The 26,930-nt window shown below is 33.6% G+C and overlaps 3 protein-coding genes and 1 non-coding gene across 5 annotated transcripts; 3 read left to right on the top strand and 1 right to left on the bottom strand.

Moving 5' to 3' along the window:
• The first annotated feature begins 4,049 nt into the window (after nt 1-4,049).
• On the top strand, nt 4,050-10,867 carry LOC125851051 (probable pectin methyltransferase QUA2). Its single transcript, XM_049530845.1, has 9 exons — nt 4,050-4,333; nt 4,860-5,586; nt 5,677-5,809; nt 6,208-6,448; nt 7,529-7,754; nt 7,882-8,057; nt 8,166-8,469; nt 9,537-9,675; nt 10,415-10,867. The coding sequence occupies exons 2-9, from the start codon at nt 4,868-4,870 to the stop codon at nt 10,568-10,570; spliced, it is 2,094 nt and encodes a 697-aa protein (XP_049386802.1). The 5' UTR covers nt 4,050-4,333; nt 4,860-4,867; the 3' UTR covers nt 10,571-10,867.
• Nucleotides 10,868-11,572: 705 nt separating this feature from the next.
• TRNAY-GUA (transfer RNA tyrosine (anticodon GUA)) lies at nt 11,573-11,661 on the top strand. The gene is given in 2 exon segments: nt 11,573-11,609; nt 11,626-11,661. It is a non-coding gene; the product is annotated as a tRNA-Tyr (tRNA).
• Nucleotides 11,662-11,769: 108 nt separating this feature from the next.
• On the top strand, nt 11,770-13,514 carry LOC125851053 (protein WHAT'S THIS FACTOR 1 homolog, chloroplastic). The gene has a single exon (XM_049530848.1). The coding sequence runs from the start codon at nt 11,774-11,776 to the stop codon at nt 12,998-13,000; it is 1,227 nt and encodes a 408-aa protein (XP_049386805.1). The 5' UTR covers nt 11,770-11,773; the 3' UTR covers nt 13,001-13,514.
• Nucleotides 13,515-15,772: 2,258 nt separating this feature from the next.
• LOC125851052 (uncharacterized) lies at nt 15,773-18,784 on the bottom strand. Of its 2 annotated transcripts, XM_049530847.1 has the most exons (5): nt 18,307-18,784; nt 16,892-18,203; nt 16,644-16,790; nt 16,401-16,519; nt 15,773-16,316 (listed from the first exon to the last, which is right to left on the bottom strand). In XM_049530847.1, the coding sequence occupies exons 1-5, from the start codon at nt 18,361-18,363 to the stop codon at nt 16,026-16,028; spliced, it is 1,926 nt and encodes a 641-aa protein (XP_049386804.1). In that variant the 5' UTR covers nt 18,364-18,784; the 3' UTR covers nt 15,773-16,025. The 2 variants fall into 2 exon arrangements, with proteins under 2 accessions (XP_049386804.1, XP_049386803.1); XM_049530846.1 differs by having other exon boundaries at nt 15,773-16,519; nt 18,307-18,783.
• Between the last annotated feature and the right edge of the window lie 8,146 nt (nt 18,785-26,930).

Here is a 26,930-nt window from a genome sequence, read left to right as displayed (position 1 = left end):
ATAATAAGAATAAAATGAAAAAGTTAATTAATTATTTTCTATCTTATAAATAATTTAGAATACTATTTTTTAACATTATGAACAACTAATATAAAATCGAAAAGTGTACAACCATAGTGGTCAATCAATTCCCTTTAACTCTTTGAGATCGACTATTCTATTTTAACCTCCTATCTTTTCTTTCTCCCATTTAATGTCACTAATAAGACCATCAGATGGTTCATTCATGTGACCGCAAATTGGGGTCACTTTTAATTTTGCATATTTTTTCACTAGTCCCACTGAATTCTTTCGCTTTTCATGATGAAAAATAAAAATTATACTGCATCATTATTTAATATCCAAGATGTTGGAACCTTTTTTAAAATATTTTCTTCCTTTATTTTTAGTTGTTCATTTTGTAATTTACGTTCTTTGAAAAAAATGATTAGTATGAGTTTTTATCATAATATTCATATTAATTGATTCAATCTTTAAAAATAATTAGAGGAAAAAGATTAACGTTAAGGTAAAACATAAAAAAAAAACTTTTGATTTTCTAAAAGTGATTTGTAGGTAAAAGTAAAAATATAAATTTTATTCTCTTTAGTTCATAATAATTAAATTTGCAAGGCAATGTACACCTATTAAACTATTAATTTATTTTGAACATTGTAAAAGGGCTTAAAAATTTAATTGTTATGAACTATCGATAGTAATGATATAGTAAACAAGTAAAAATAACCGAACAAAGTATATCTCAATTGGTTGTTTATTTTGTTGAATCGACAATCAAGTTTTTCACTTTTAATTATATTTCCTTTCTTTTTATTTTTTATTTTTTATATTTATCTGGTGTTTGGTATTTGCATTGCGTAATGTGGGGAAGCACTCAAATTCCTACTAATATTTTTTTCTTATTTAAAACTCGTTATTAAGACTTATAATAGACAACAACAATTTCATTCGCTACATCAAATCGTTGATATATATTTCCATTTCTTCCTTTTTCCCCCAAAACAAGTTAGAGGAAACTTATGAACCAGTCCTAGCTAAGATGTGGAGAAGTTTGTCGGCCAATAAAATTGAACTAAATCAACCGTCATAAATTCAGCTAGCTGTGATTAATTAAGTACAACAAAAGACAATCTTGTTAGAGAAACAAGCATTTTAAACTAATTATTCCTATTTTACTCTTTTGATATATACAACAATAAGTAAATCCCTTAATTGTCTCTATAATATATACACTACAATCTATATCAATTTAATTCTTGGCTCTTTTTTGGGTTGAAATGAAATCATATCATCCGTCTGTTCATTTTTACTAGTTTAATATTTTAAAAATAATTTTTTAATAAATCAAGGAAAAAAATATTTTTATTTCACCCTTAACATTAATTATTTATTTTAAAATTTAATATCAATATACATCAATTAATATAAATATTACAATAAAAATACTTATATTAATCATTATTTTGCGGTGAAACATACCTTAAAGTGAGAAAAGATACAAAAGGAGTGGGACAAGTATGACTAGGATTCACGGATATATAGTTGTACAAGAATATAAATATTTAGTGGTAGTAAAGCCCTTCAAGCTATAGTTAAAAGTGCATTTTTTTTTATAGTACAAGATATTTGATCTGCTTACCTATCAAAGGGGATAGGAATTTGTATTTACCAAAAAAGTCTGCTGTTATATATATATTCATCATCTTCTCGATTTTAACATTAATTTTGTGGAGCCTACTGCCATCCCCATCTCCATAGCTATCATGCTTTAGTAAATTTAGAGAGGAAGAACAACATGAGTTGTGGTGCAGTTGTGAGACTGTTTTATTCTTTATAACAGATCTCAGTTCGAATCTTGATGTTGGGAGCTGTTAAATTAGGTCTTGTGCCTAACTCACACCCCAAAAGCTAGCTCAAAGGGAGGAGGATTGTCCAAGCCTTATAAGGAGTCAACTCATCTCATTAATCACCGATGTGAGACTTTTGTCATTTTTTAACACCCCACCTCACACTCAGTGCTTAGCATCTGGTGCGTGGGCAGTTTTTATTTTGGAGGCCCCAACATCGGGTGAGACGGGCCATGTTCTGATACCATGTTAAATTAGGTCTTGGGCCTAACTCACACCTCAAAAGTTAGCTCAAAGGGAGGAGGATTGCCCAAGTCTTATAAGGAGTTTACTCATCTCATTAACCATCGATGTGGGACTTTTGTCATTCTTTAACAGGAGCGTCCCCCAAATGAACCCCGCAATGCGCCTTGCAGTGTGCAATCCGAATGATGTTTGGTGCGTCACCCGAATGAACCTTGCAATGCATAGCTGGGCCTTGCAGTGTGAGATCCGAATTTAGCAAGAACTCCAATGTGAGCTTCAGACATCAAGTGGAGAACTAAAAGAAAAGAAATTATAGAGGGATGCTTTTTTTTTTTTAAAGTCAATTTTTTAAATATTCATCTAAATAAATTTCTTAAATGTCAATAAGAACAAAATGAAACTTTTGTAGTCCCTTTATCATCATCAAAAGATGTTTTGCCGTGGCTAGAGTTGTTCGTTTTCTTAATTAGACGTCTCAATTTTGAGTTATAGATATGAATTTCTTTTTATAAAGATCACTTTTTTTAAATGAGTCTTACGTAGCACGAATTTAAATTAAGTAAACTTTGATATGAATATTAGAAATTGATGTACGCTGATCTTACCCTAGAGTCACCATGCATAACAAGTGTACCACAACTTACTCCTAATAAACTACCCACGTTATTGTCTTTTTTCTTTTATGGTGAAATTTTTATCAATTAATGTCATATAATTTATACTATTATTGTGTCTAATTGGTCCATTCTACTCCCATATTATCTATGCATAGACAAAAAATTAAAAATAGATAGGTAAGTAAAGACAATAGGAATCTGAAAATCCGGCGCAAGTTGCTATCAAAATCCAGATCTACTCTTAAATTCTCATACCCAAAAGTCTTCTGATAATGGTTAATTATAGAATTTAAGTTGTACAATAATTTATTTTACATTATAAATGTAATTTTATTTGTATTACAAATTAGGTACTATTTTTAACTTGTTATAAATGAGTACTTAACATTTTTTATTAAGTAAAATACTTGTCAATTCACATAGTTTATTAAGGAATGTATCAAAATTAAATACACTACTTATTTTGACAATTTCTTTAAGATTTTTTTAATTAGATATGTATTTTATTAAACTAACCTTATTAAGGATATTTTCTAATTCTAAATTTGTTTACTACTCTCCCTCCATTCACTTTAATTGTCTACTGTTCCAAAATTAAATTCATTTTTTACTTGTCACTTTTGATATAACAAAGAAAACATATATTTTTTTTTGTTTTTCACTCAACATTAATTACTTATTCCACAAATTATTTTTAAGATCTAAGATTATACATCAATTAATATGTATATTATAGTAAAACATTCAAATTAATCATATTTTTTCACATGTGAAGCTTAAATAGACAAGTAAAAGTGAATGAAAGGAGTACTATTTTTGGTATAAGAATCATGTAAAATAAAACAAATGTAGTAGTAATTCTTACTCCCCTAATTTATTATAGTTCTTTATGCACCCTTACTATCAATCAAAATATGTTAGGTAAAGTCGGACAAATAAAAATGAATGGATGGAGTAGGAAAAAATTTTAGTTAGTGATAATTGATCTAGGGATTCCATTGTTCTAATGGTCTTCACCCACCCGTTGAAATTAAGTAAGACGACTAAGTGAGTGAGTCGGTTCCTACTAATTGCGTCACTTTCAACAAATCTTTAAATAATGAAGAATTACAGTTGCTATTTGAACTCTCTACTCTACTAATCACTTTCTCTCTCTACTTTAACTATACTCTGAACTGTGTATGCCTATTTCACAACATATAGCTTCTTGATTAATTATTTAATTAGTAGTACTATTAAGGGAGCTCTACTATTAACTACTACAACGTATTAATTAAAAAAAAATTAATTATTTTATTTTCATAGACCTCATATATATGAAAGGCCTTTCCAAGAAGTGTAGATTGAAAGAGTGATTTTTTTTTTCTTTCGTTTTCACGGGTGAGCACCTGTAGTGATTGGATCCATACTTCTACTGCATTATATTCTCAACCCCTTTTCTTTCTCTCTCTATTTTTTTGTTCTTTCTCTCTCTAAACAATCCAAAATTTGTTTCGAATGTGAGAGAAGAGTGGAAGCCCAAGTTCAGGAAGAAGACTGGGAATTCTTGATTTGTGGGAATTTGATAGAAAGTTGAAAGCTTTTTTGCTATTAAGAAACTGGGTTTCATTTATTTTTTGGTTTAAGGTATTCAAAACCTTTCTTTCTTAGCAAATTGTAACTATTTCTGGGTTTTTTTTTCTTTTTTTCCTTGGTGGGTTTTGCAAAAAGATTCCATTTTTGGCTTCTACTTATTGAATTGATCTAAAATGGGAAATGGGGTGTTTTGGGTTTTTTAGTTTTTTATTTCTGTGTTTGTGTAGTATACTGAACTGACTTTACTTCCATTTCTACTCACCTAAATCTCATATTTTACTTGGTGGATAAGGAAAGAACTTGTTCATAATGTTTATAGTGGCATAAGCATTTAATATTTTAGTAGAATGTATCTGCTTTTGTTCTACTGTTTCTTGAACTTGTAGCATATGATTGTTTTTGTAAGTAATACTGTTGTGAAGTTCATTTGGGGGTCCATGGATCTAGTTGGAAAAGTGTGATTTGATCTTGTTCTTAGAGATAGAGTTTATTTATTCATGTTATTGTTTATTTATGTGAATAAAGTTTTGTTCTTGGTATATCTTTTTTATAATTTGTTCTGCTTGGGGATTAGCAGGTTGGAATATGTCAAGGCCACTCCATAGAGGTGTGTCAGGTGGGGGGAGGTTATCAGTTAATGGCCCTGATTTCTGGGATGACTCTCAGATGAAAGATAAAATAGAAAAGGAAGATTTGGAGCGTAATCGCTCGCCTGGTGATCAGACTTATTCGCCTACCAAATTCCTTTGCCGGATTCTGTTTCCAGATAATTCTCCTTCAAAACATAATTTGGGTGAAAATGGCTTACTTTCTGATCCATTTAGCCCTGGAACTGGAAGAAATAGACTCAAGTATGCTTTGGTTTTGATCAGGCTGAGCTTAGTTGGCATAATACTTCTTGCCCTTACTGGATCTTTTTGGTGGACAATTTCGATAACCTCCTCGTCGAGAGGTCATATATACCATGGATACAGGCAGCTTCAGGAGCAAGTAGTATCTGATTTGAGAGACATTGGACAGCTCTCTCTTGGTGCTGCAAATGTGAAGGATATAGAATACTGTCCTCCTGAATCTGAGAACTTTATTCCATGTTTCAATGTGTCAGAAAATCTTGATTTGGGCCTTTCTAAAGGCGAGGAGGTTGACCGCCATTGTGGACCTGGTTCAAGACAAAATTGCTTGGTACTTCCCCCTGTTAATTACAAGATTCCTCTTAGGTGGCCTACCGGTAGAGATGTCATTTGGCATGCAAATGTTAATATTACTGCTCAAGAGGTACTCTCCTCTGGAAGTATGACAAAAAGGTGAGTGCAAAATGCAAGTTTCTTTTGCTTAACTATGATTGTATTATCTGCTCCTTTGCTTATTTGTCTCCTCAAAACATGCAATGTTAGGTTGATGATGTTGGAAGAAGAGCAGATTTCCTTTCGGTCAGACTCTGCCATGTTTGACAGCATTGAAGACTACTCACATCAAATAGCAGAAATGATTGGGCTACGGAATGAATCAAACTTTGTACGAGCCGGGGTAAGTGGATTCTAATTGTTGGGACTGATTTCTGGTGTACTTCCACTTGTGCTCCGTAGTTCATCCTTGTATTCAGAATTCCTTATCACTTCCTACTACTTGATTAAAAAAACCATCTTGTGCTAAAATTCCATTGACCAGTGAAATACGGTTTCCCTTTGCTTACTATATGCATATCTGGATAGTATACTTATATTATTTCCATATATTTTTGCTGTAGTCCTTAAGAAAGCTTCTACAACAACTAGATCTCATTGAATTTTCATTTAGATTTCTCTTCCGCTCTTGAAGGACTGCTTCTGTCAGATTTGGAAATGTTAGTTCTATTTTCCTTTTTGTCTGGTGCCATTAAAGTTGTATCAAACTCTAACTACTTGATACTCTTGCTTCCTTTTCAGGTCCGAATTATCTTGGATATTGGATGTGGTTATGGCAGTTTTGGGGCACATCTCTTTTCTAGCCAACTATTGACCATGTGTGTTGCAAACTATGAAGCTTCAGGCAGTCAAGTTCAGCTGACACTTGAAAGAGGTCTTCCCGCAATGATTGGATCATTTAATTCAAAGCAATTGCCTTATCCATCTCTTTCCTTTGATATGATACATTGTGCGGAATGTCATGTTGACTGGGATCAGAAAGGTACTCTTCAGAATTATGTACTTTGTTAATATTCTTAGTTCTCTTTATCTGGAAAATTTTGTATATGCAAATGGGTAGAACCTTGTTTAGGTCTCACTTTCATATGAATTAGTTACCAAGTGATGTTTCATAATTCATGCATGGATTTAGGAACATACAAGACGTTGCATCAGGGGATTTTAATTGGAACAAGTGAAAACTTGACAAGTAGTCTTTTTTCTCAACATGACTGTGCTCCTATACTTGAATTATTTAAATCAGTTGTGATGCAGTTCCAAGGCCATTCCCTTGGTTTCGCTGCTTGTATCCTGAAGAAAAGGTATCTGACATAAGTTCATAGACATCAGCATATAACAAGTAATCTTGATGTCCAGTATGTTTCTCATACTTCCATTTGTAACAAAAGTTCGGGAAGAACTGAGTTTATACAGGTTCTTTCAAATATTACATCACTATTCACTGAAGACTAACAAATCTAAGGGGAGGAAAGTCGGTGCTTCCTTTAAATGGTTGTTTCTTTTTTATGACTGATGTCCTAGTCAACTTGCCACACCTCTACTGTTGTACTGTATACCTGTGACCTCCCAGCACAGGTATCAGCTAAGTCTGCCAACCAAGGCTTAGATCGATGGTAAGAATTGAAATCACCTAGTGTATTTTTTTGCCTCCGCTTTGATTTGAACCCACGACCTCATGGTTCTTCTCCCACTTCATTGACCACCAGTTCATACCCTTGTCCCTTGGGTGCAACACTTCTCTTCCCTCTTTGGAACTGCTAATAACTATTACTTGATGGTAAGAATTGAAATCACCTAGTGTTTTTATTTTTTGCCTCTGCTTTGATTTGAACCCAAGAGCTCATGGTTCTCCTCCCACTTCATTGACCACCAGTTCATACCCTTGGCCCTTGGGTGCAACACTTCTTTCCTATAAGAATCGGCTAATAACTAGTTCTTCCTATTGGGATGTTTTCCGTAAGTTCACCATTATTGTAATTCTGCTTTGTATAACTAATGTACAAGTTAAATCTTGTATACTATCATTTATTAAGGCCTTAATAATATCTGAATTGTGGTGCAGATGGTATTTTTCTTGTTGAAGTTGATCGATTGTTAAGGCCTGGTGGATATTTTGTCTGGACTTCAACTGTTACGAATACTCAGCGCTCCGTCCGCAACAAAGTGAGCCTGAAAAAATGGAACTTCGTCCGGAATTTTGCTGAAAGTATGTGCTGGGAGCTGTTACCACAACAAGATGAAACTGTTGTATGGAAAAAGACAAGTTTAAAGAAATGTTATTTTGCAAGGTGTGCAGACCATGTCCACATATCTTCATTTCAATTTTTATTTCCCGACCCTCAATAGGTCATATCTTTGATCAAGTGGCATGTAAGCAATGACTGTGGGACTATAAAGAGTTGCCTCTGTTTACAGGAGACCAGGTGTTGGGCCTTCTATCTGCAGTAAAGGACAGGACATTGAATCCCCATATTATCGACCTCTACAAGCATGCATTGCTGGAACCCAAAGCCGCCGGTGGATTCCTATTGAAGAAAGGACAAAGTGGCCTTCTAGGGCCAAATTAAACTCCAGTGAACTTAAGATTCATGGTAATGGGGTATCCTCATTTTCAAAAGTTTTAAATGTGGAACACTTTGTTACATGATGTTATTTGGTTTCCTCTGAACATCTATTGATAGTGCTCTGTGTTTTATTAGGTTTGTTATCTGAAGCTCTTGCTGAGGATTCCCTTAACTGGAATTCAGCACTAAACAATTATTGGTCACTTCTTTCACCTTTAATATTTTCCGATCACCCGAAGCGACCTGGTGATGATGATCCTTCTCCTCCCTATAATATGCTTAGAAATGTGCTGGACATGAATGCCCATTTTGGTGGTTTGAATGCTGCTCTGCTGGATGCTAGAAAGTCAGTGTGGGTCATGAATGTTATTCCCACTAGTGGGTCTAACTATCTTCCCCTAATTATCGACAGGGGATTCGTTGGTGTTTTGCATGATTGGTAATTTCTCTTCTCTTTCTCTAGTGAAGGAATCCACTGGATAAATATCTAGTCTTAATACATGCAACATTTTCTAGTTTACATGATAAAGAACTCTAGATGCATAAATCTGTCTGTAAATTGAATTTGGATGATAGCTTCTGATCGCCCTAACTCTTTGTGTTTCCTAATAATTGCCATACCTCACAATTCATATTATTTGGTTGAACAACACTTATCACTTTTCACAACCCGTTGGCAGATGTGGATCCAAAATTTGAAGTTAATGGGTTCTTATAATGATCTCAAATTAATATACAGTATAATTGAGTTCACAGTCAAATATTTATAAATATTTAATGGATTTCTTAATATATATCCATGGTTTTGTGCAAAAGCTATTGTGTTTCCGTGAACCCATATATTGTGTTCTAGATCCATGACTACTCGTTGGTTCCACGATCTATATGGTTGTAAGTTGTAACTAGGTTCAGCGACTAGATTTCCTTCTCCAAGACAGCATCTTTCCGCAGAGTTTCTTTGCCCCTATTTATATGAAAATAATTTTTTATCTTTGGATTTAAACACTTACAAGCAGGAGAAGTTTATGCTCACTAGTAACTCATTTTTTGTGATTGAGATGAAGAGGGAGCATGTATATCATAAATAAGGAGCAAAGTACTGATGACTGAGTAACATGTTTGCCAGTCTAAACTCTTGCACTTCTATTGACTTTCTGGTACCTTCATTTTATCCACTCGAAAGAACTTGTAGGTACTGGTTAGTGCTTGATCAATTGTATTTCTGGTGTTAAGAAAATACTGTATTGTATAGATAGTTGGTAGGAATCATACATGCTTGTAGATGACTCGTGTTAACACACTTAGACCAACTTCTAAATGCTTTCAACATCGACTTGTTTTCAGTAATGAAAATGTTGACTTAAAGAAACAAGGTCGATTGCAAGTCACATAAAAGCAGTTCATCTTGATTCATAAACTTTATCAAAAACAACTTCGTTTTATTTGTTTATTTAATATCTCTTGGGTGGATTCTGTGACTAATTTTGCTTTCTATTTCCTTTGCAGGTGTGAGGCATTTCCAACATATCCAAGAACTTACGATCTGGTACATGCTAATGGACTTCTGTCAATGGAATTTGGCCAACATAGCAGATGTCCGATGTTTGACCTGTTTATTGAGATGGATCGTGTTCTTCGTCCGGAGGTATGTATATTTGTTGCTACACTTTGCTAGTTCTTATTTTATAATTATGCAGCACTTAGATGGAGTTCTTGATAGTCAACAAGTAGTGACTTGTCAAGCTCTAATGTATATAATGGCGCAATAAGACTAGAATTAAGAGAACTCTATCATGATTCATCCACTTCTTTTTTACAAGCAACCGAAATGTGGTTCTCGGAATCAGAGGGAGGTCTTTAAAGTCTTAGTGGGATTTGGGTCGCAAAAGGAGTTGTATGATTCAGCTCCTGTTTTCCACTCCCATAAGTGGCTACACTGGAAGTCTTTTTCTTAGCTAGAGAGGCATTGAAGTGGGCTCCATAGGAGTACAGAACATAGTGGTGTGATGATGCAGCATATAATGCCCCCTCCAATAGCTCTTTTTCTTAGTTTATCCTTTCCTATCACTAGTTATTCCTCCCTTTTCCCTCTCGTCTTTTGTTATAAGCATCCTTTTCTTCCTCCCACTCATAAGCACTGTATTGCAACTTTGAATGAGGCCGCACAGGTTATTATGGTATTCGCTCTTTGCGACCTGAATACTATACGTACTTATGGCATATCTATAATTTCTACCTGAACATGCCATTTACCCTTTGATCTTGTATGCCAAAACACGTACACCCACTTTCAGCTGTTTTTAATGTACCTGAATGCGGAGCAACATCAACATACTCTTGACTGGTTTTTTCTCTGTCTGCTAACCACTATTTGCATGCTGCAGGGCTGGGTGATTTTACGCGACACTGTCCCTCTTATTGAATTAGCAAGATCTCATGCAGCACGGTTGAAATGGGACGCGAGAGTTATAGAGGTAGAAAGCAGTGATGAGAAGCTACTAATTTGCCAGAAACCATTTTCAAGAAGACAAGCTAGCTAAAAATTGGCAAGGATCTCAAGATTGTAGATGATAATAGTCATTTGTTTGTTGGATCATATTATTAAACAGCAAAAATTTCACACGGTAAGGGCGGAAACAAAATTTTTTGGACAGTCAGAAAAGCAAGAGAGAGCACAAGAAGAGAAGACAACAGAATGGTTCTGCAAAGGGACCTAAACCAACACTCCTATGTAGCCGTAAGGTGTACATAGGGCCATGTAATTACACATTTGAGGCACAGTGCAAATGGGAATTGTTTTAGGGCTATAGTTTTTTCCTTGTGATGTCTCATTTTATTATAACTATATAAGTAAAAACCATATGTTGATTGAAATTGTGAAGGTATTATAGAATAAGGGCAATCCTAGCTGCTGTAGCATATCTCAATTGTTTTTGACTCCTTTACCTCCACATTTTTCCTTTTTTGATAGTTCATCCTTGATACTCTGGCAAGTGATTCCAGTTCATTTTCTCATATTTTGTTGGTGATATTTTACGGAAAATATTCTCCTCGACAAAACAAGTTCCTTAAAAATAAAGAAAATGATTAGAAAAACAAAAAACGCTCTACACCAATTGTCTTTTCATCTTCCAACACCTCATAGAGTCATAGTACTTGTTCTAAACTATATACAAATGTATTTTCTATTATTAACCGGAAATTGTCTTAGTAATGGGATACAACCTTAAGTTGCATTTTTAACAGTAGATATGCAGAATTTCAATTACTCAGATATGAATGATGATATAAAGTCATCTTTACGGATAATTGACTTTCTCATGATTCACAATGTTCAAAATTAACATAACAAGTATTATTAAACTTGTTCGATCACCAAAAGGATCATCTTTATAGATTGGTTGTAGTACTGCAGATTTCGCAATTCAATACTAAAAAAATTTCATTAGAACACTTGAAAATAAAGTTTTGGTAAACAATATTAATAGCCTGAGTCAAAATATTTTAAGCAAGTTAGTGATGCCTCCACTCTAAAACAACAACCGACCTTAGCTCAGTTGGTAGAGCGGAGGACTGTAGTGTGTTGTTCATAGCAATCCTTAGGTCGCTGGTTCGAATCCGGCAGGTCGGATTATTATTTTTTAAAACTCATCTCTTTCTTCTTCAATTTTTTTTTATCTTTTTCTTCTTCATTCTTAAACCCTAATTCCACCATTGAAAAACCAGAAACTAACAATACTCAAATGACAATTTGGCGTCTCTTTTGTACCAAATCCATCTCTATTTCTTCCAATTCAAAAACTTCACATTTCTCCTTAAACCCTAACTCAACTTTGTCTCAATTCACTTCCCACTTCAGACAATTTTCCACCTCCTTCCTCGTCACCAAAATCCCAAAGAAATTCCGCAAGAAACGAAAGAAAAAAGAATCCCCACGTACCAAATTGGTTCAAACTCAACCAAACTTCAATCCCCATTTCGAAAACATTCTTTTTCGTGATACCCATTTCAGATTTCTCACTAAAACCAAAGAATTCCTCTCCAAACAACCCCATCATGTACTTCCCCTTGACGATGCCGGAAAACTCCACCAGCAGCTGGGGTTCCCACGTGGAAGAAAGGTTGTCCGATCCCTCCAACGACACCCTTCAATCTTCGAAATTTATCGGCATAATGATGGTAAGATGTGGATTGGTTTTACTGATTTCATGGAAAAATTGTTGGATGAGGAGGGTAAAGTAATGAATGAAATGGAAAGTGATAGAGTTAGTGTTGTTAGGAAATTGTTAATGATGTCGAAAGATAAGAGGATTGCTTTGAGTAAAATTTATCATAATAGGCTTTTATTTGGTATACCTGAAGATTTTAGGGATAGGATAAGGAAGTATGAGGATTATTTTAAGGTGGTTGTTGAGGAAGATGGGAAAAGGGTAATTGAGCTTGTGAAATGGGATCCTACATTGGCGGTGAGCGCGTTGGAGAAGGAGTATATGGTTGATGAGGATAAGGTGAAGAAGGCGTTTAAGTTTCCGATAAAACATGGGAAGGCATTGGATTTGGATGAAGGTGATGAGAGGAAGTTGAATTTGTTGTATACATTGCCATTGGTTTCGCCTTATTCTGATGGGAGTAAGCTGGATTTGTGGACTGTGGAGGCGGAGAAGTTTAGGGTGGGATTGATTCATGAGTTCTTGAGCTTGACATTGGAGAAGAGAGCTTATATACACAACATTGTGGAGTTCAAGGAGGAGTTTTGTCTTACGAAGCATACTTATCAGATGCTCTTGAAACAGCCTCGGACGTTTTACTTGGCTGGTACAGAAATGAATTGGTCTGTGTTTCTTAAGGATGCTTATGGAGAAGATGGGATTTTGCTAAATAAGGATCCACAGGTGCTGTTCAATGAGAAACTTTATAGATATGCAGACATGAAGGTATTGAAGCCAAGCAGTGATGTCTATGAAACATGAACGGTTGAATTAGCTTTGACGTCTAGTGTAACTTATGGTGATGATGGAGATCATAGAGCAGAATTTACACGAAGGATGTGTTTGGGGAAGACGGGGTTTGCTAAATAAGGATCCGCAGGTGCTTTTGATGAGAAACTAAATAGATATTCAGACATGAAAGTATTAAAGTCAAGCAGTGATGTCTATGAGGAATAAAAGGTTGAATTAACTTTTACTTCTAGTGTAACTTATGGTGATGGTGGAGCTTCATAGAGCAGAATTTACTCGAAGAATGCAGAAGAAGAATTATGGTGGACCTCATCCACCTATGTTATATATCAAAGCAACATAAATCTTGAGGTATCTAGAGTTGTTTCAAACTCTTGTTTAGCATTTTCCTGCTGCCTATTGTTTTCAGCTGTAAATTGTAATCATGCCTGTACTCTATCATCTACAAAATGTAGAGCACTATTGCATTCACAATGTAAAATCTTACTTATCAGAAGAAGAAATTCTTTGTTGCCAACCATTGCATTTGATTTTATAAGATAATATCCAGTATTCTACTATTATTTGATAGGTTTGATTCAAATGAAACAAGACACAGTTTCGGCGTCTAAATGAAATATTCTTCAAGTTTAAGGGGCTAGCTATGTATTAAGCCTTAGTTTAACCACGACTCTATGAGTAAAATCTTTTTATAAGCCTCTCTATCTGCATGAAAGTTACAACCTTGCATAACCCAACGTCCACAGTTTATCTTGTATTGTCATTCAATTGCAACTTCATTGTCATGCTGGTGCTCTGAGCTGGTATGATATGCATATTTTGTGAAGACATGCATACATTGAACTTGTGCACAAGTTAGTTTTGACACTACCATTATTTGAAGAGACAAAAAATAAGATGCATCAAGGAAAATAAAACTGTCCTTTATTAGGCCTACCTCTAACCTTTGATGACAAGCCTGGGATTGACCTCTTTTGTCTTAGTATTATGGTGGTTCAATCAATTTATCATATCCCTTTTCATAAATTATCAACACATCTAACCTATGCTACTCAGGCTTTTCAAAAATGTAGATGGGTTCGTGTCAAATCCTCCAAAACTATTAGATTCTTGGAGATCCGATAGCAACATTTACGTAGAGTCCAAACAACATACTAGCTGCTAAAGTAATAATTTCACTTTTTTTACAAAAATATACTTCAGTGACAACCAACTTTTTTCTCTGGAATTTAGTGCCCTTGTTATTGTTATGAAGCCAGAGCATAGGCTTGAGGAAACAGCCTTCCATGTCAATTTGAATAGGAAAGACTTGATTTTTTTCCAGATATCGTGTGTTACTTTCAGATTTCTTATGTGTAAAATTAAATACGGATTTGTAAAGGACTACAAAATCAATTGGTCCAGCTCAAGGAAATGGCGATAGCCGATATGTATTGAAGAAAGATTTCTGGTTATTTTACCTGTCCAAATTAGTGGGTATTACTTGTTCAATTCGTTCTTTCAATGGAAAAGGATAGCCCAAATAGACAGAATTAACACTGTGAACTGCTTAGCTCTCTTAAATATTCTAAAAACAGAAGGTGTGGTCTTAAACAAAACACATCTTTAAAGTTTAAAGCATATGATTTATTAGTTTGTTGATGCTTTCCGCACTATTAATGAGTTGTCAATTTTGTCAAAAAGTTGTTATACTTTCCAATCTAATACGTCTTCTTTTTAGTGGTTATAGTTGAAACAAACAGTCCACAAAAAGTTGGAAATTTAATGACTCCAAGAATCATGCTTTTGTGGCTCTAAAATAAAATATAATATCGACCCTTGAGATTTTGACGTAATTTACGCCTTTTACAATGCATATTTTGGATTGTCTCTCCTCTTTAAGTCAAAGATTCTTCTCTCCTTTTACATATTTATTTTTCCCTTTTTTTATTATAAAGTAAATGAATGTATTGAACTTCAGCTGCTAAACCTCAAATTTACTACTGTTTTGGTATATAGTGTTTTCTATCTCCTGGCCAGCTTACTACTGGGAGCAAAGTCACCCACTATAAGAAGTGGTCAGGGGCCATCCAAGCCCTCATCGTCGTTGGACCTTGTTATCGTGTCAAAAAAGAATGTTATAGCGACCTTATGGGTCCTCCACGGTTGTTGACCTTGTGGTCAGGGGCCACCTGATGGTGCGGCCTCCTAAAATGTTAGATTCATCCTTGGACCTTGTTATCCTGTAGAAAAAAGAATGTTATACTGTTATAGAGACCTTCTTGACTTGTCTTGTACTGAAGATTTTTCGTTCATTTCACCTTTGATAAATTGGATGACTAACTACAAGAAATGTGATGGGGATGAATGGACGCGTAGTCAGAAGTCTCAAGTTTGAACTCTAGATATGAAACAAGGAAAACAATCTTTACTTGATCTCTAAGAATGAAGCAAGAAATTCGAGTTATGTCATGGTTAAACTGAAAAAAGAAATTGGAATGGATTAGTCAAAAACTTTAACTTCACATTTCCATTGCCTTTCCAATTACAACCAATCCCTTAAGGAGTAAAACACCACAATTTGCTTTGGACAGCTTATGTCTATGATGCATTTCTAACATAGATATTACACAATCTGTCAGCAAGATACTCCCCGTAAGTGTACTTTACTTGCCAATGAGTGAAAAAAGCAGGTTATTGATAGTTGTATTACTTCATAGAAAACCAAAAAGATCTAATACAAAATTCAATATCAATCAGAAGCAGAATAGGAGTTCATTTATAAAGGTGCAAATCAATGTTGGAAAACATGCCAAATTGAACAATCATACAAAACCATAACTACCTTGCTTTCAAACAGACTTTTCAGAATGAAATGCAGAATGAGGAAGAACCTCCACAACTTTTAACATGAATGTCTAAATCACTCCTCTCTTTTGATGAACAAATTGAAAACAGATAAACAAAATCGAAACACACTGAAAAAACATGCTTTCTCGGATTACACTGTCCGAAAGCATGAAGCATTTTGGAACAAGGAGATACTAGAGCAGATAGATCACTTGGCCTTGGAAGACTGAAGTTGAGTTCGGCTTCTTAGCCTATGCCTGCTCTTTTGAGAAACACTCGTGCTGCTCCTATGCACGCTTGCAGATGAAGAAGCTCCAGTGCTTACCTTCCTGGTTGCTCTTCTATGAGTGCCCCGAGTGCTACTGCCCAGTGCTGCTTTTGCAACTGCTTCTGTTCCTACATCTCGTGCCTTTTGGGAATTAATTGGCTGTTTGTTCAAGTAGGCTAGTTTTGGGAGCAGGCTGCAAGCTGCCTTTCGCAGTTGGTCATCACTTATATTGATCTGAATTGGATTTCCCAACAGATTTAGAGCCAGAAGAGAGTTGTAGTTTGCCACAAGCTGACCAAGCGCTTTAGTAGTAGTTATCTTGTTGAAGCTCAAGTCTAGAACAGTCAATTTCAGAAGTCTGTGCAGCCCTTCAATATCACTTATTTTGTTACCAGCGAGGTAGAGCTCTTTGATGAGAGTACAATTCGACAAACCTGATGCAATTTGAAGACAAATTCACATATTCAGGAGGTTGTTTAAGGACGTAAAACTCGGATATTTGTGAGTCACTAGACAATACAGTTTATCTTTGGTGGAAGGTCTAAGGAAGCCACATACCTTGTCCAATTCGAGAGATTCTGTTGTAACTTAGGTCAAGCACGCGCAGACGTGTCAACTCCCTGAGTCCTTCAATTGTGTGGATCTTGTTCCTTGATAAATTGAGAACATGAAGACCCTTTGGTAGTGATCCCGGAGTTATTTGAACTGCATTGTCCAAGGAAACATAAATTATGTTAATGGGGCTTTCTATGACCATTTCCTTTAGTCTAAATTATTTTAGTACTAGTTGTCCTTCGATTACATACCTATAAAGTTGCCTGATAAATTGACAGATCGAAGGCTACATAAGTGTGATATAGCAGGGATAACTTTCAGACCAGCGCCCGCGATGTGAGCAACCGTTGAGGAAGAATTGAGAGATCGGATGACTGTATTAGCATGTGCAACCTCTTCTGGGACATTCATATTTGGATATGGGCTGATGAGAGGTGATTTACCAGCATCGGGCGAAGGCGAGCTATTAACCTCATCTTCAACATGATCATGTTCATCAATTAAGCATGGTGGATGACTGGGAAGTTCATTCACCCATTCACTGATTCTCATAAACCTAGAGGATTCTTCAGGGAAAGCAACCCACTGGTTCTGTGGCCAAAATCCGCTTACTCCTCGGAATTCATCCAAAACCTCCTTGCCCTTGTCATTCCGCCCTTTGCTCAAGGATTCTGCTGTGAACGAACCAGGAGATCCCAAGTTGCTCAAGTCCATGCCTTTCCCTAGTTCTAGTGTGTCCGAGGAATACCCACCCTGCTGGTTTAGAGCAGTATTAGCAAGGATTGGTAGTTGTTGGATACCACCTGTTCCTTGTACATTCCTATGGCTCCATAGGAACAGTTTCCACCACAATTTTCGGTTTCTGGATGGTAGGAGTTGGCTTGAAGAATGTTTCTTCAACATAACTTTGTCAGCACTGCGATGCGTCAACTCAGAAGCCGGACTTCCTAAAGTCATTTTCTCAGCTAATCTCCGCATTTCATCAAAAGATTTGGACTTAGAGAGTGATAGCTGCTCACTCAATTTATTAACCATATCCCTCATTGCTAAATCGGAGCAAGAGCGTTGCAGCTTCGGAGAGGCCCAAGATTCTACTTTACCAAACCCCGGATCACTAATGTGTCCACTTTTCACAACCTCCACAGCCTCTGCATCTTTCTCAGATTTGTTATGATCCTGTTCATTCATTTCACTTTCAAATGAGCGACGAATTCCTTCATTGAATGATTGATCATATTCTCCCCCTGAGCTACGAACGCGTGCTTGAAGATCAAAATCAGAGTTATCCCTTTTCATTGACAAGCTTTCATCATGCTCATCTTCCCCTTCATAAGCAACCTCTTCTAGATCTCCCTTAACAGGACTTTCATGATTAGCCACCTCTTCTGTATCTCCCTTAACAGGACTGTCATGATTCATCACCTTAACATTGCTCCTAGAACTCCCAAAAGGTAAAGGAACAACAAAGGAAGACAATTTCGAGTCATCTGTTTTAGCACTAGAGTTTACAGAACCTTCAACTAGTACAGCCAGATCAGTAGTTTTTTGAGCTCCCTTCTCCCCCTAAATCAACAAAACATACAGATAAGCTAAAAAATTACTAAACTTTGACATGCATGTTCAAACTAAAGAAAGGCAGGGCTGTATTAAAAATTGAAACACCTACCTTATCTTTCTTGCTTCTTCTCCCTACTGGACCACAAAAGCAATTGCAAATTGCCATATCTTTCACTGCTACAAATCAAATTCTTTCCTTCAATCTGTTAGCTACTCCTTTCCAACAAATCTCTCCACCCCCACAAAAAAAAAGTTTTGATCTTTGAAACTTCCCAATTCACATATCAAACAAACAAGCAAAAAATCTCAAAAAGATTGAATCTTGATGTCAAATTAGCCGTAATCAATAGGCAAACGCCAAAGCAATGAAAGAGCCCAATTTGACAAATATGGAGATGAAGAAAGGTAAGTTAAAAGTGAAACTCCAAGGAATATCCTCCTCCTAGCCTCAACCCTATCCCATTCACAAGGGGTTGAGCCCTTCACTGGAGTGTTGGCCAGAGTGTTAACTACTGCTGCTTCTCTCCAGAAGCCTCACCAAAAATCAATCCCCTGCTCACACAAAAATCAAAACAAACACCCATTAGAATTCCAAACTAACTACAGATCCTTACCACAATCTTGGAAATCTGAAAGTAAATACAAAAAAGCTGGAATCTTTATAAAGTTCAGAAACTTTTGCGTACATTACAAGCAGAATACATAGGTGTTGTCAATCAAAATTGTACCTCTGAAAAGAAAGAGTAAGCCAGGCTGTGACTTTGAGAGAAAAAAAACAGAACAGAATATCTGCTGCTGATAAATCCGAGAAGAATCAAGAAATGGGGTTCAATTTTGGCAGTAAAGAATGAGTCTTTGTTGTTTGATAAAAGAAAGTCAAGAAGGAAATAGCGGTATTTTGTAAAGAGGTGAGATTAGAGAAGGAAAAGCGATGTTAGAAGAGACCAGAAATAGCAATATAAACTTTATTACAAAAGAGCGATATATATGTACGCGCAAAATACACGGACTGAGGCAACCATCACCTGCGGCCACACAACATGCTGAGTACTTCTTTAAATCGGGTTCGAACCCTAAATACGGTGAAAATTCTATTTGGAATGTCATTTTTAATGTATTTTCTGTCCAATTTGAATATAATCAGAGCTTCCATAAAGCCTATAAATATCGGATAGAAATTGTCATTTTAATGGATTTTGTGTCTGATTTGAATATAATCAAAGCTTTAGTGAAGGCTATGAATATCAAATGGGAATTGTCATTTTAATGGATTTTGTGTCCGATTTGAATATAATCGGAGCTGCAATAAAGGCTATGATAGCAGATAGAATTTTTTTTTTTAAAAAAAAGGTTCTTTAAATAAAATAATCCTGTTAATTTTAATTTATTTCTCATATTTTTGTTTTTAATTCATTTATATATATATATATATATATATATATATATGATATATCTAAGATGGCAAAATTTAAAATTTAAAATTATTTTAATATATTTAACATATCTTAGAATTAAGATTTCATTTTTTTAATTTTTTAATTTCTTAAATTTCATATTCCTTTTGTCCTATTTTATGTGACATCATTTCCTTTTTAGTCGGTCTTAAAAAGAAAGTCATCTTACTATAATTAGAAATAATTTAATATTAAAATTCCTCTTTTATTCTTAATAAAATGAATCTCAACCACACAAATATCCAAGAATTATTATAAATTGCAAGTTTTAAAATTCTTTTTTTTAAACATTATATCAAGTCAAAACTAGCAAAATAATATATTTTGGATTGTTTTTTTTTTTCATTTGTGTTCAGGATAGATGAAAAATGACTTTCATTAAAAATCGTTTCTTTTTCCTTAAAAGAGGAAAACATTTACCTTGGAAATATTGTTTTTAAAAAGCATTCCAGCCGTTCTAAAATAAGAGTAGTTTTAATATTAAAAAGATATCCGAAAATAATTATTGCTTTAAATATAATATAAAAATATATTTGCTTAATATATTGTTAAATTCAAAGTCTCATATATAATTTAATATATAGACAAAATATTAAATTGTGATCCAGTGTTTTAATAACATAATGATTTCTTAAATTTGTTATCTTCTGGCAAATGATAACGTAAATCTTTAATTATGTTTGTCCCACTCTGCTTAATTATTACCTACTTTATTCAATTGTATCCAACCACCCTTATTAGTTATTAATATTAACATCAGTAAATTTTGTTAGTTAATCAGCACAAGTTGTTACATTTGAATAAATATTGTTAGTTGTAGTCTTGTAGAACTAATCTAATAATTAAATTAGTAGAATATTCAGTTTGTTTAATATTTAATTGTAAGAGGAGTATACTATTTTATTTACGTGGCAATATAAATTCAAAGTCTAATATTTAATGACTTTTTTGTGCAAAAATCCAGATGATTTCTTTCTTTGACTTCTTTTAACATGTATTATAACACATGGATCATGCACTTATAATTAATAGTTCAACTTTAAAATAGTCCAATTAAAAACATTTTTTTATGTGTGTGATAAATTAAATATTACTTGCATGAATTCTTATAAAAATAATTTATATATATATATTATTTTATTTTATATTATTTGCATACATTCATAAGCAAAGTTAGTTTGATGGTTTAATTTGACCTTGATGTATCATTGAATATTTATTGTATTTTAAAAATTATAAATTCAAAATTCATTAGTTATTAATGAAAGTTCTATTTATTTTTAAAAAACCGATATATGTAATTGAGTTAATGGATGGTACGTTGCATGCTACTTTTATAATTCGACTTTTAAATAATTCAATCAAAAACATGTCAAAAACTATGAATTCACTATTTATTAATTTTTTAATAATTTTACATACACATACAAAAAGTCCCACTAAAAAAATATCGGATTCGATTCAAGTTTTCAACCTTTACCTTACATCCACCCTGTCCACATGGTGCATGCTAGCAATATTGTTCAACTTTTCATATAATTCGAAGAAAGACAAACTTTAGTGAAATTGGAAAGTACTTTCATGATCAATATGGGTTGTGATGCACTGGTAGGGGTGTTTCACCCTTAATCAGATATCTCGGGTTTGAGTTCTGGGTATGGAGAAAATCTTGTTGGGAGCGCCACCCCCGAATGGGCCCTGCAGAGTGCGATCCGGATATAGTCAGAGCTCCAATATGGGCTCCAGACACCGGACAAAAAACCAGAAAAAAAAGGTACTTTCATGAAATTAGTTAAAATATTATTCTCTGTATCTCAATTTTGTGAAACTGTTTGATTTAACGTAAAAAAAAAATTAAAATGAGAAACTTTAGTGAAATTGAAAAGTACTTTCATGAAATTAGCTAAAATATTATTCTCCGTATCTCAATTTCGTGTTTGACTTAACATTAAAAAAAAGAGATTTAAATTCCGTTTAACCATTTATATAATTATAAAAGAAGAATTTTAATTTTTTTTAAATGACATTTATTTCTTAAAATAAACAAATTAAAAAGAGGTAAAATATAGTGCAATGTAGAAGGTGACAATACTTCCGGAAACTAACCCAAAAAAAGGAAATAAAATAAAGATCACAATTATTATTATTATTATTTTAATTAATTAGAAACAAATACTCCACTTTAAAACTTTTAATGAGAATCTTTTTCATGGGTCCCATAACCACGTGGCGAAGTAGTACGGTTTTTGGGACCAAGTTGACAACAACAACTCCATTACTGTTCCACGTGGCCACGGCTGAAAACGTTTATGTCATGAAAAACAGAAACGGTGTCGTTCGTACGGTGTACGACAATAAAATTAAAATAAAAAATGTCACTGTGAAGGATGTGAAGGATGTGGTACAATAGATGAAGATGTTTTTATCTTAATTAAAAATTTTAAATTCAAGCCAGTGTATAAAAATATTGTTAGTAGAGAATGTTTTTTCCCGAATAAAGCTTTACATAACACTAATTTAAAATAATCGAATTTCAATATCCGACACATAGCGAAAAATCCAAATAAAAAGACGTTTAATAGGATCAAATTTTAAAAGCAGCTTTTAGTAGATTTGAGGAGCCATTTTAAATCGTATTCTTATCGATAATTAAATTTGGAGATAGCTACACATTCCGCTAAATCTTTATTTGATTCTCATGTTTTTTAACTAACAATTTGGCTGTTTGTTTTCATTAAATTTAGGTTGAATTTAATACAATTTATTTGTGAATGATGAATAAAATAATTTTGACTGTGTTTTCATAACAAGAGAATAGTCTAATAGAGGTCGTTTGGTGGTTAGTCAAGAAACGAATTATTCATTTATCATAGTATTTTATATGATATTTGGTTATTGATTTACAATTTTATATAATTAAATGTGTATAAATTATAAGTCGATTATTTTATGTTTAGTAAAAGATGAAATAGTTAAAATATATATATAATTGAATGAGTACTAGTACATATAAATACTTTGGGTTTAATATTATTTTGTGTAAGAATATTATTTTTTGAGAAATAAGAAGAAAAGGGATCTTTAACTTCTTATATTTATTTGTATATGTGGCCTGTGGGCTACATTTACTATAATATTGGGAAGTAATGCACAAAATAGTAATTGAATACCTTGATTTTTTCTATTCGTTCGAATTTTATTTATATGAGATTAAAGATGAATTTCCACTTAGCACGTATACTTCTTCTTTTTTGTTGTTGCAAAATGTATAATCCTATTTTCTCTACACAAGAGTTTATTTCATGTTTACAAATTACAAATAACTTTAAATGAAAATGAAGGGGAGAAAACTAAACTTTGTGCCTTTTAGCTTCCTACATAATACAATTAAAAGGGTGATGAGAATCAGGTTGTTAAGCCACGTAATAAAAGTTTGGCAAAGATGGAGATGATAGTGAGGAAGAGTGTCTATTTTCATGAGCAAATTTAGATTTATGTTGGAACATTTTAATATAGAAGTCACTTGGAAAATGGTGGGGATCGATATATATAGGAGAGAGATTTATATATGGTGTTTGATTTGAAAAAAGATTATGATAAAGTTTCAAGAAATGTTCTATAAAGGTGCTCGGAAACTAGAGGCGTACCCATGGCATAAACCAAGGCAATCAGGGGCGGACCTAGAGCAGGGGCGTATACAAGAGGGGGTCACCGGGTTCACGTGAATCCATGGTCCCTTCCCGAAATCATATATAGTAGTGTTATATTTTTTTAAAATATATATAAATATAGATGCGTGAATCCAGACTCGAAGTAATATATAATGTAATACGATGATGGTTGGGTGCACCTCTCTAGGTGAGGTTAGAAATTTGAATCTTTTATCTATCTTGTTTTAGTTTTCTTTCTAAGATTTTGTAACTGGTTTGGATAAATAAAAGTTAATTTTGAACCTATGATTTTAAAATTTTAATGGTTCAGTAAAAAGAATCTAACCGATCAAATTTATGTCTTAGATCCACCTTTTTGTAATAGTGCACCCATTATCTATAAATCCTGAATACGCCTCTGACCTAGAGATAGTAAGGGATTCATGAACACCATCGGAAAAATATTACATTTTATATATAAGGTGTTTTTAATAACTTTTATGTTTGTATATTGATTTTGAACCTCTTGAATGTAAAATTAGAGGTTGGGTTAGTGGTTGAAGGATTCAAAACTCACGTAGAGGTACTAATTTCAAATCTTAAGCTCTACTCTTTTTTTCGAACCCTCTTAATGGAAATTTCGGATCCGCCACTAAAGACAATTAATTATGGACTTTTACCGCTAATTCAAGACACAAGATATGATTGTGCAGGGGTTACATTAGGATGAGGTGATATGGTCTATGTTATTTATAGATAATATAGTACGATTGACTAAACTTGCACTGGAATTAACGCGCTATTTTTTGTATGAAAAAATTTTCCAATAAAATATTTTTTTGAAAAATAAGTAAGTTTCTAACTTATTTTCTAATGCTTGATTGTGAGTGGAAAATATTTTTTAATGTATGGTTGGTGAGATTCAAAATGATTTTGGAATTTGTTTTTCTTACCATTTTTTTAAGGGAAGTCATTTTCCGTAAATTTGAGAAAAGTAAGTCGATTTAGAAAATATTTTTCAAAACATTTAAGTCAACCAAACATGAAAATATTTTTCCTTAAATTTTTCTTACCCTTTTTATTCAAGGGAAGTCATTTTCATTAAATTTGAGAAAAGTTACAATAAGTTGTCAATGGTGGAGTCTTGTAGGTCAGAAGAATTTTAAAAAGATGATTAAAAAAGTCGCGAATAATAAAAAGATTGATAGCTTAATCAATGGCTAACCAACATTGATCGATGTTGGACTACAAGGAAGAATCCAAACCCCATCAACAGTCGAGGTTGCGCCATGAAAGGTCCATCACCTTATTACCCCACTTGGGTCACCTTATTACTCCACTTGGGTCACAAACTCCGTGACAAGGCTCGGTGAATATAATTGAATCTAGTGAAGTTATAAAGAAAAGTTTTACTTTTTTAGTTGTCGGTGTGAGATAATTTACTTAGTAGTAATAACACCATTTCGTACGGTGATTAAGAAAAATCCAACGGTGTATAACAACAAAAACAAACGGCGTTTATGAGGACAAAAGCAGCTTTTAACATATTTGAGGAGTTGTTTTATAAATCTTATTCTTATCAATTTTTTTAGGAGCAATCAATCAATAACTAAAAATTTGGAGATTCTGCTAAATTTTTATAAGATTATAATGTTTTTTCACCCACAATTTTGGCTATCCAAGACTGCTAAAATGGTTTGCTTTTTTAAAAATATAAATTAGGGGTTCGGCCGAATTTAATAATTTTTGTTCAAATAATATATTTATCTAGAAAATTTCATCGAATATATCCTCATATTAAATTTAGAATCTAATCACTAAAACATCGTTTAAAAAATTTAAGGGGTCGTTTGGTAGAGTGTATTAGGAAAAATAACGCNGTTGCAAAATGTATAATCCTATTTTCTCTACACAAGAGTTTATTTCATGTTTACAAATTACAAATAACTTTAAATGAAAATGAAGGGGAGAAAACTAAACTTTGTGCCTTTTAGCTTCCTACATAATACAATTAAAAGGGTGATAAGAATCAGGTTGTTAAGCCACGCAATAAAAGCTTGGCAAAGATGGAGATGATAGTGAGGAAGAGTGTCTATTTTCATGAGCAAATTTAGATTTATGTTGGAACATTTTAATATAGAAGTCACTTGGAAAATGGTGGGGATCGATATATATAGGAGAGAGATTTATATATGGTGTTTGATTTGAAAAAAGATTATGATAAAGTTTCAAGAAATGTTCTATAAAGGTGCTCGGAAACTAGAGGCGTACCCATGGCATAAACCAAGGCAATCAGGGGCGCACCTAGAGATAGTAAGGGATTCATGAACACCATCGGAAAAATATTACATTTTATATATAAGGTATTTTTAATAACTTTTATGTCTATATATTGATTTTGAACCTCTTGAATGTAAAATTAGAGGTTGGCTTAGTGGTTGAAGGATTCAAAACTCACGTAGAGGTTCCAATTTCAAATCTTAAGCTCTACTCTTTTTTTCAAACCCTCTTAATGGAAATTTCGGATCCGCCACTAAAGACAATTAATTATGGACTTCTACCGCTAATTCAAGACACAAGATAAGATTGTGCAGGGGTTACATTAGGATGAGGTGATATGGTCTATGTTATTTATAGATAATATAGTACGATTGACTACACTTGCGCTGGAATTAACACGCTATTTTTTGTATGAAAATTTTTTCCAAGAAAATATTTTTTTGAAAAATAAGTAAGTTTCTAACTTATTTTTTAATGCTTGGTTGTGAGTGAAAAATATTTTCTAATGTATGGTTGGTGAGATTCAAAATGATTTTGGAAATTGTTCTTCTTATCATTTTTTCAAGGGAATTCATTTTCCTTAAATTTGAGAAATGAAAGTTGATTTAGAAAATATTTTTCAAAGCATTTAAGTCAACCAAACATGAAAATATTTTTCCTTAGATTTTTCTTACCATTTTTTTTAAGGAAGTCATTTTCCTTAAATTTGAGAAAAGTTACGATAAGTTGTCAATGGTGGAGTCTTGTAGGTCAAAAGAATTTTTAAAAAATGATTAAAAAAGTCGCGAATAATAAAAAGATTGATAGCTTAATCAATGGCTAGCCAACATTGATCGATCTTGGACTATGAGGAAGAGTGCAAACCCCATCAACAGTCGAGGCTGCGCTATGAAAGGTCCATTACCTTATTACCCCACTTGGGTCACCTTATTACCCCACTTGGGTCATAAACCTCCGTGACAAGGCTCGGTGAATATAATTCAATATAGTGAAGTTATAAAGGAAAGTTTTACTTTTTTAGTTGCCGGTGTGGGATAATTTACTTAGTAGTAATAAATAATATTGTTTCGTGTGATTAAAAAAAATCCAGCGGTGTATAACAACAAAAACAAACGGCGTTTATGAGGACAAAAGCAGCTTTTAACATATTTGAGGAACTGTTTTATAAATCTTATTCTTATCAATTTTTTTAGGAGCAATCAATCAATAACTAAAAATTTGAAGATTCTGCTAAATCTTTATAAGATTATAATGTTTTTTCACCCACAATTTTAGTTGTTCAACACTGTTAAAATGGTTTGCTTTTTTAAAAAAAATATAAATTAGGGGTTCAGCCGAATTTAATAATT

The sequence above is a fragment of the Solanum stenotomum genome, unplaced genomic scaffold (assembly GCF_019186545.1).
Source record: "Solanum stenotomum isolate F172 unplaced genomic scaffold, ASM1918654v1 scaffold21764, whole genome shotgun sequence".
Taxonomy (NCBI): Eukaryota; Viridiplantae; Streptophyta; class Magnoliopsida; order Solanales; family Solanaceae; genus Solanum; species Solanum stenotomum.
This window is presented reverse-complemented; position numbering and strand designations above follow the sequence as displayed.

Excerpts from the sequence above, each read along its gene's own strand:
- LOC125851051 (XM_049530845.1), top strand. The coding sequence starts at position 4,868 with ATGTCAAGGCCACTCCATAGAGGTGTGTCAGGTGGGGGGAGGTTATCA. Across the intron at positions 5,810-6,207 it reads CAAACTTTGTACGAGCCGGG|GTCCGAATTATCTTGGATAT; the intron begins GTAAGTGGATTC and ends CTTCCTTTTCAG. Across the intron at positions 9,676-10,414 it reads ATCGTGTTCTTCGTCCGGAG|GGCTGGGTGATTTTACGCGA; the intron begins GTATGTATATTT and ends TGCATGCTGCAG.
- LOC125851053 (XM_049530848.1), top strand. The coding sequence starts at position 11,774 with ATGACAATTTGGCGTCTCTTTTGTACCAAATCCATCTCTATTTCTTCC.
- LOC125851052 (XM_049530846.1), bottom strand. The coding sequence starts at position 18,363 with ATGGCAATTTGCAATTGCTTTTGTGGTCCAGTAGGGAGAAGAAGCAAG. Across the intron at positions 16,791-16,891 it reads TTTATCAGGCAACTTTATAG|TTCAAATAACTCCGGGATCA; the intron begins GTATGTAATCGA and ends TGGACAATGCAG. Across the intron at positions 16,520-16,643 it reads AATCTCTCGAATTGGACAAG|GTTTGTCGAATTGTACTCTC; the intron begins GTATGTGGCTTC and ends AAATTGCATCAG.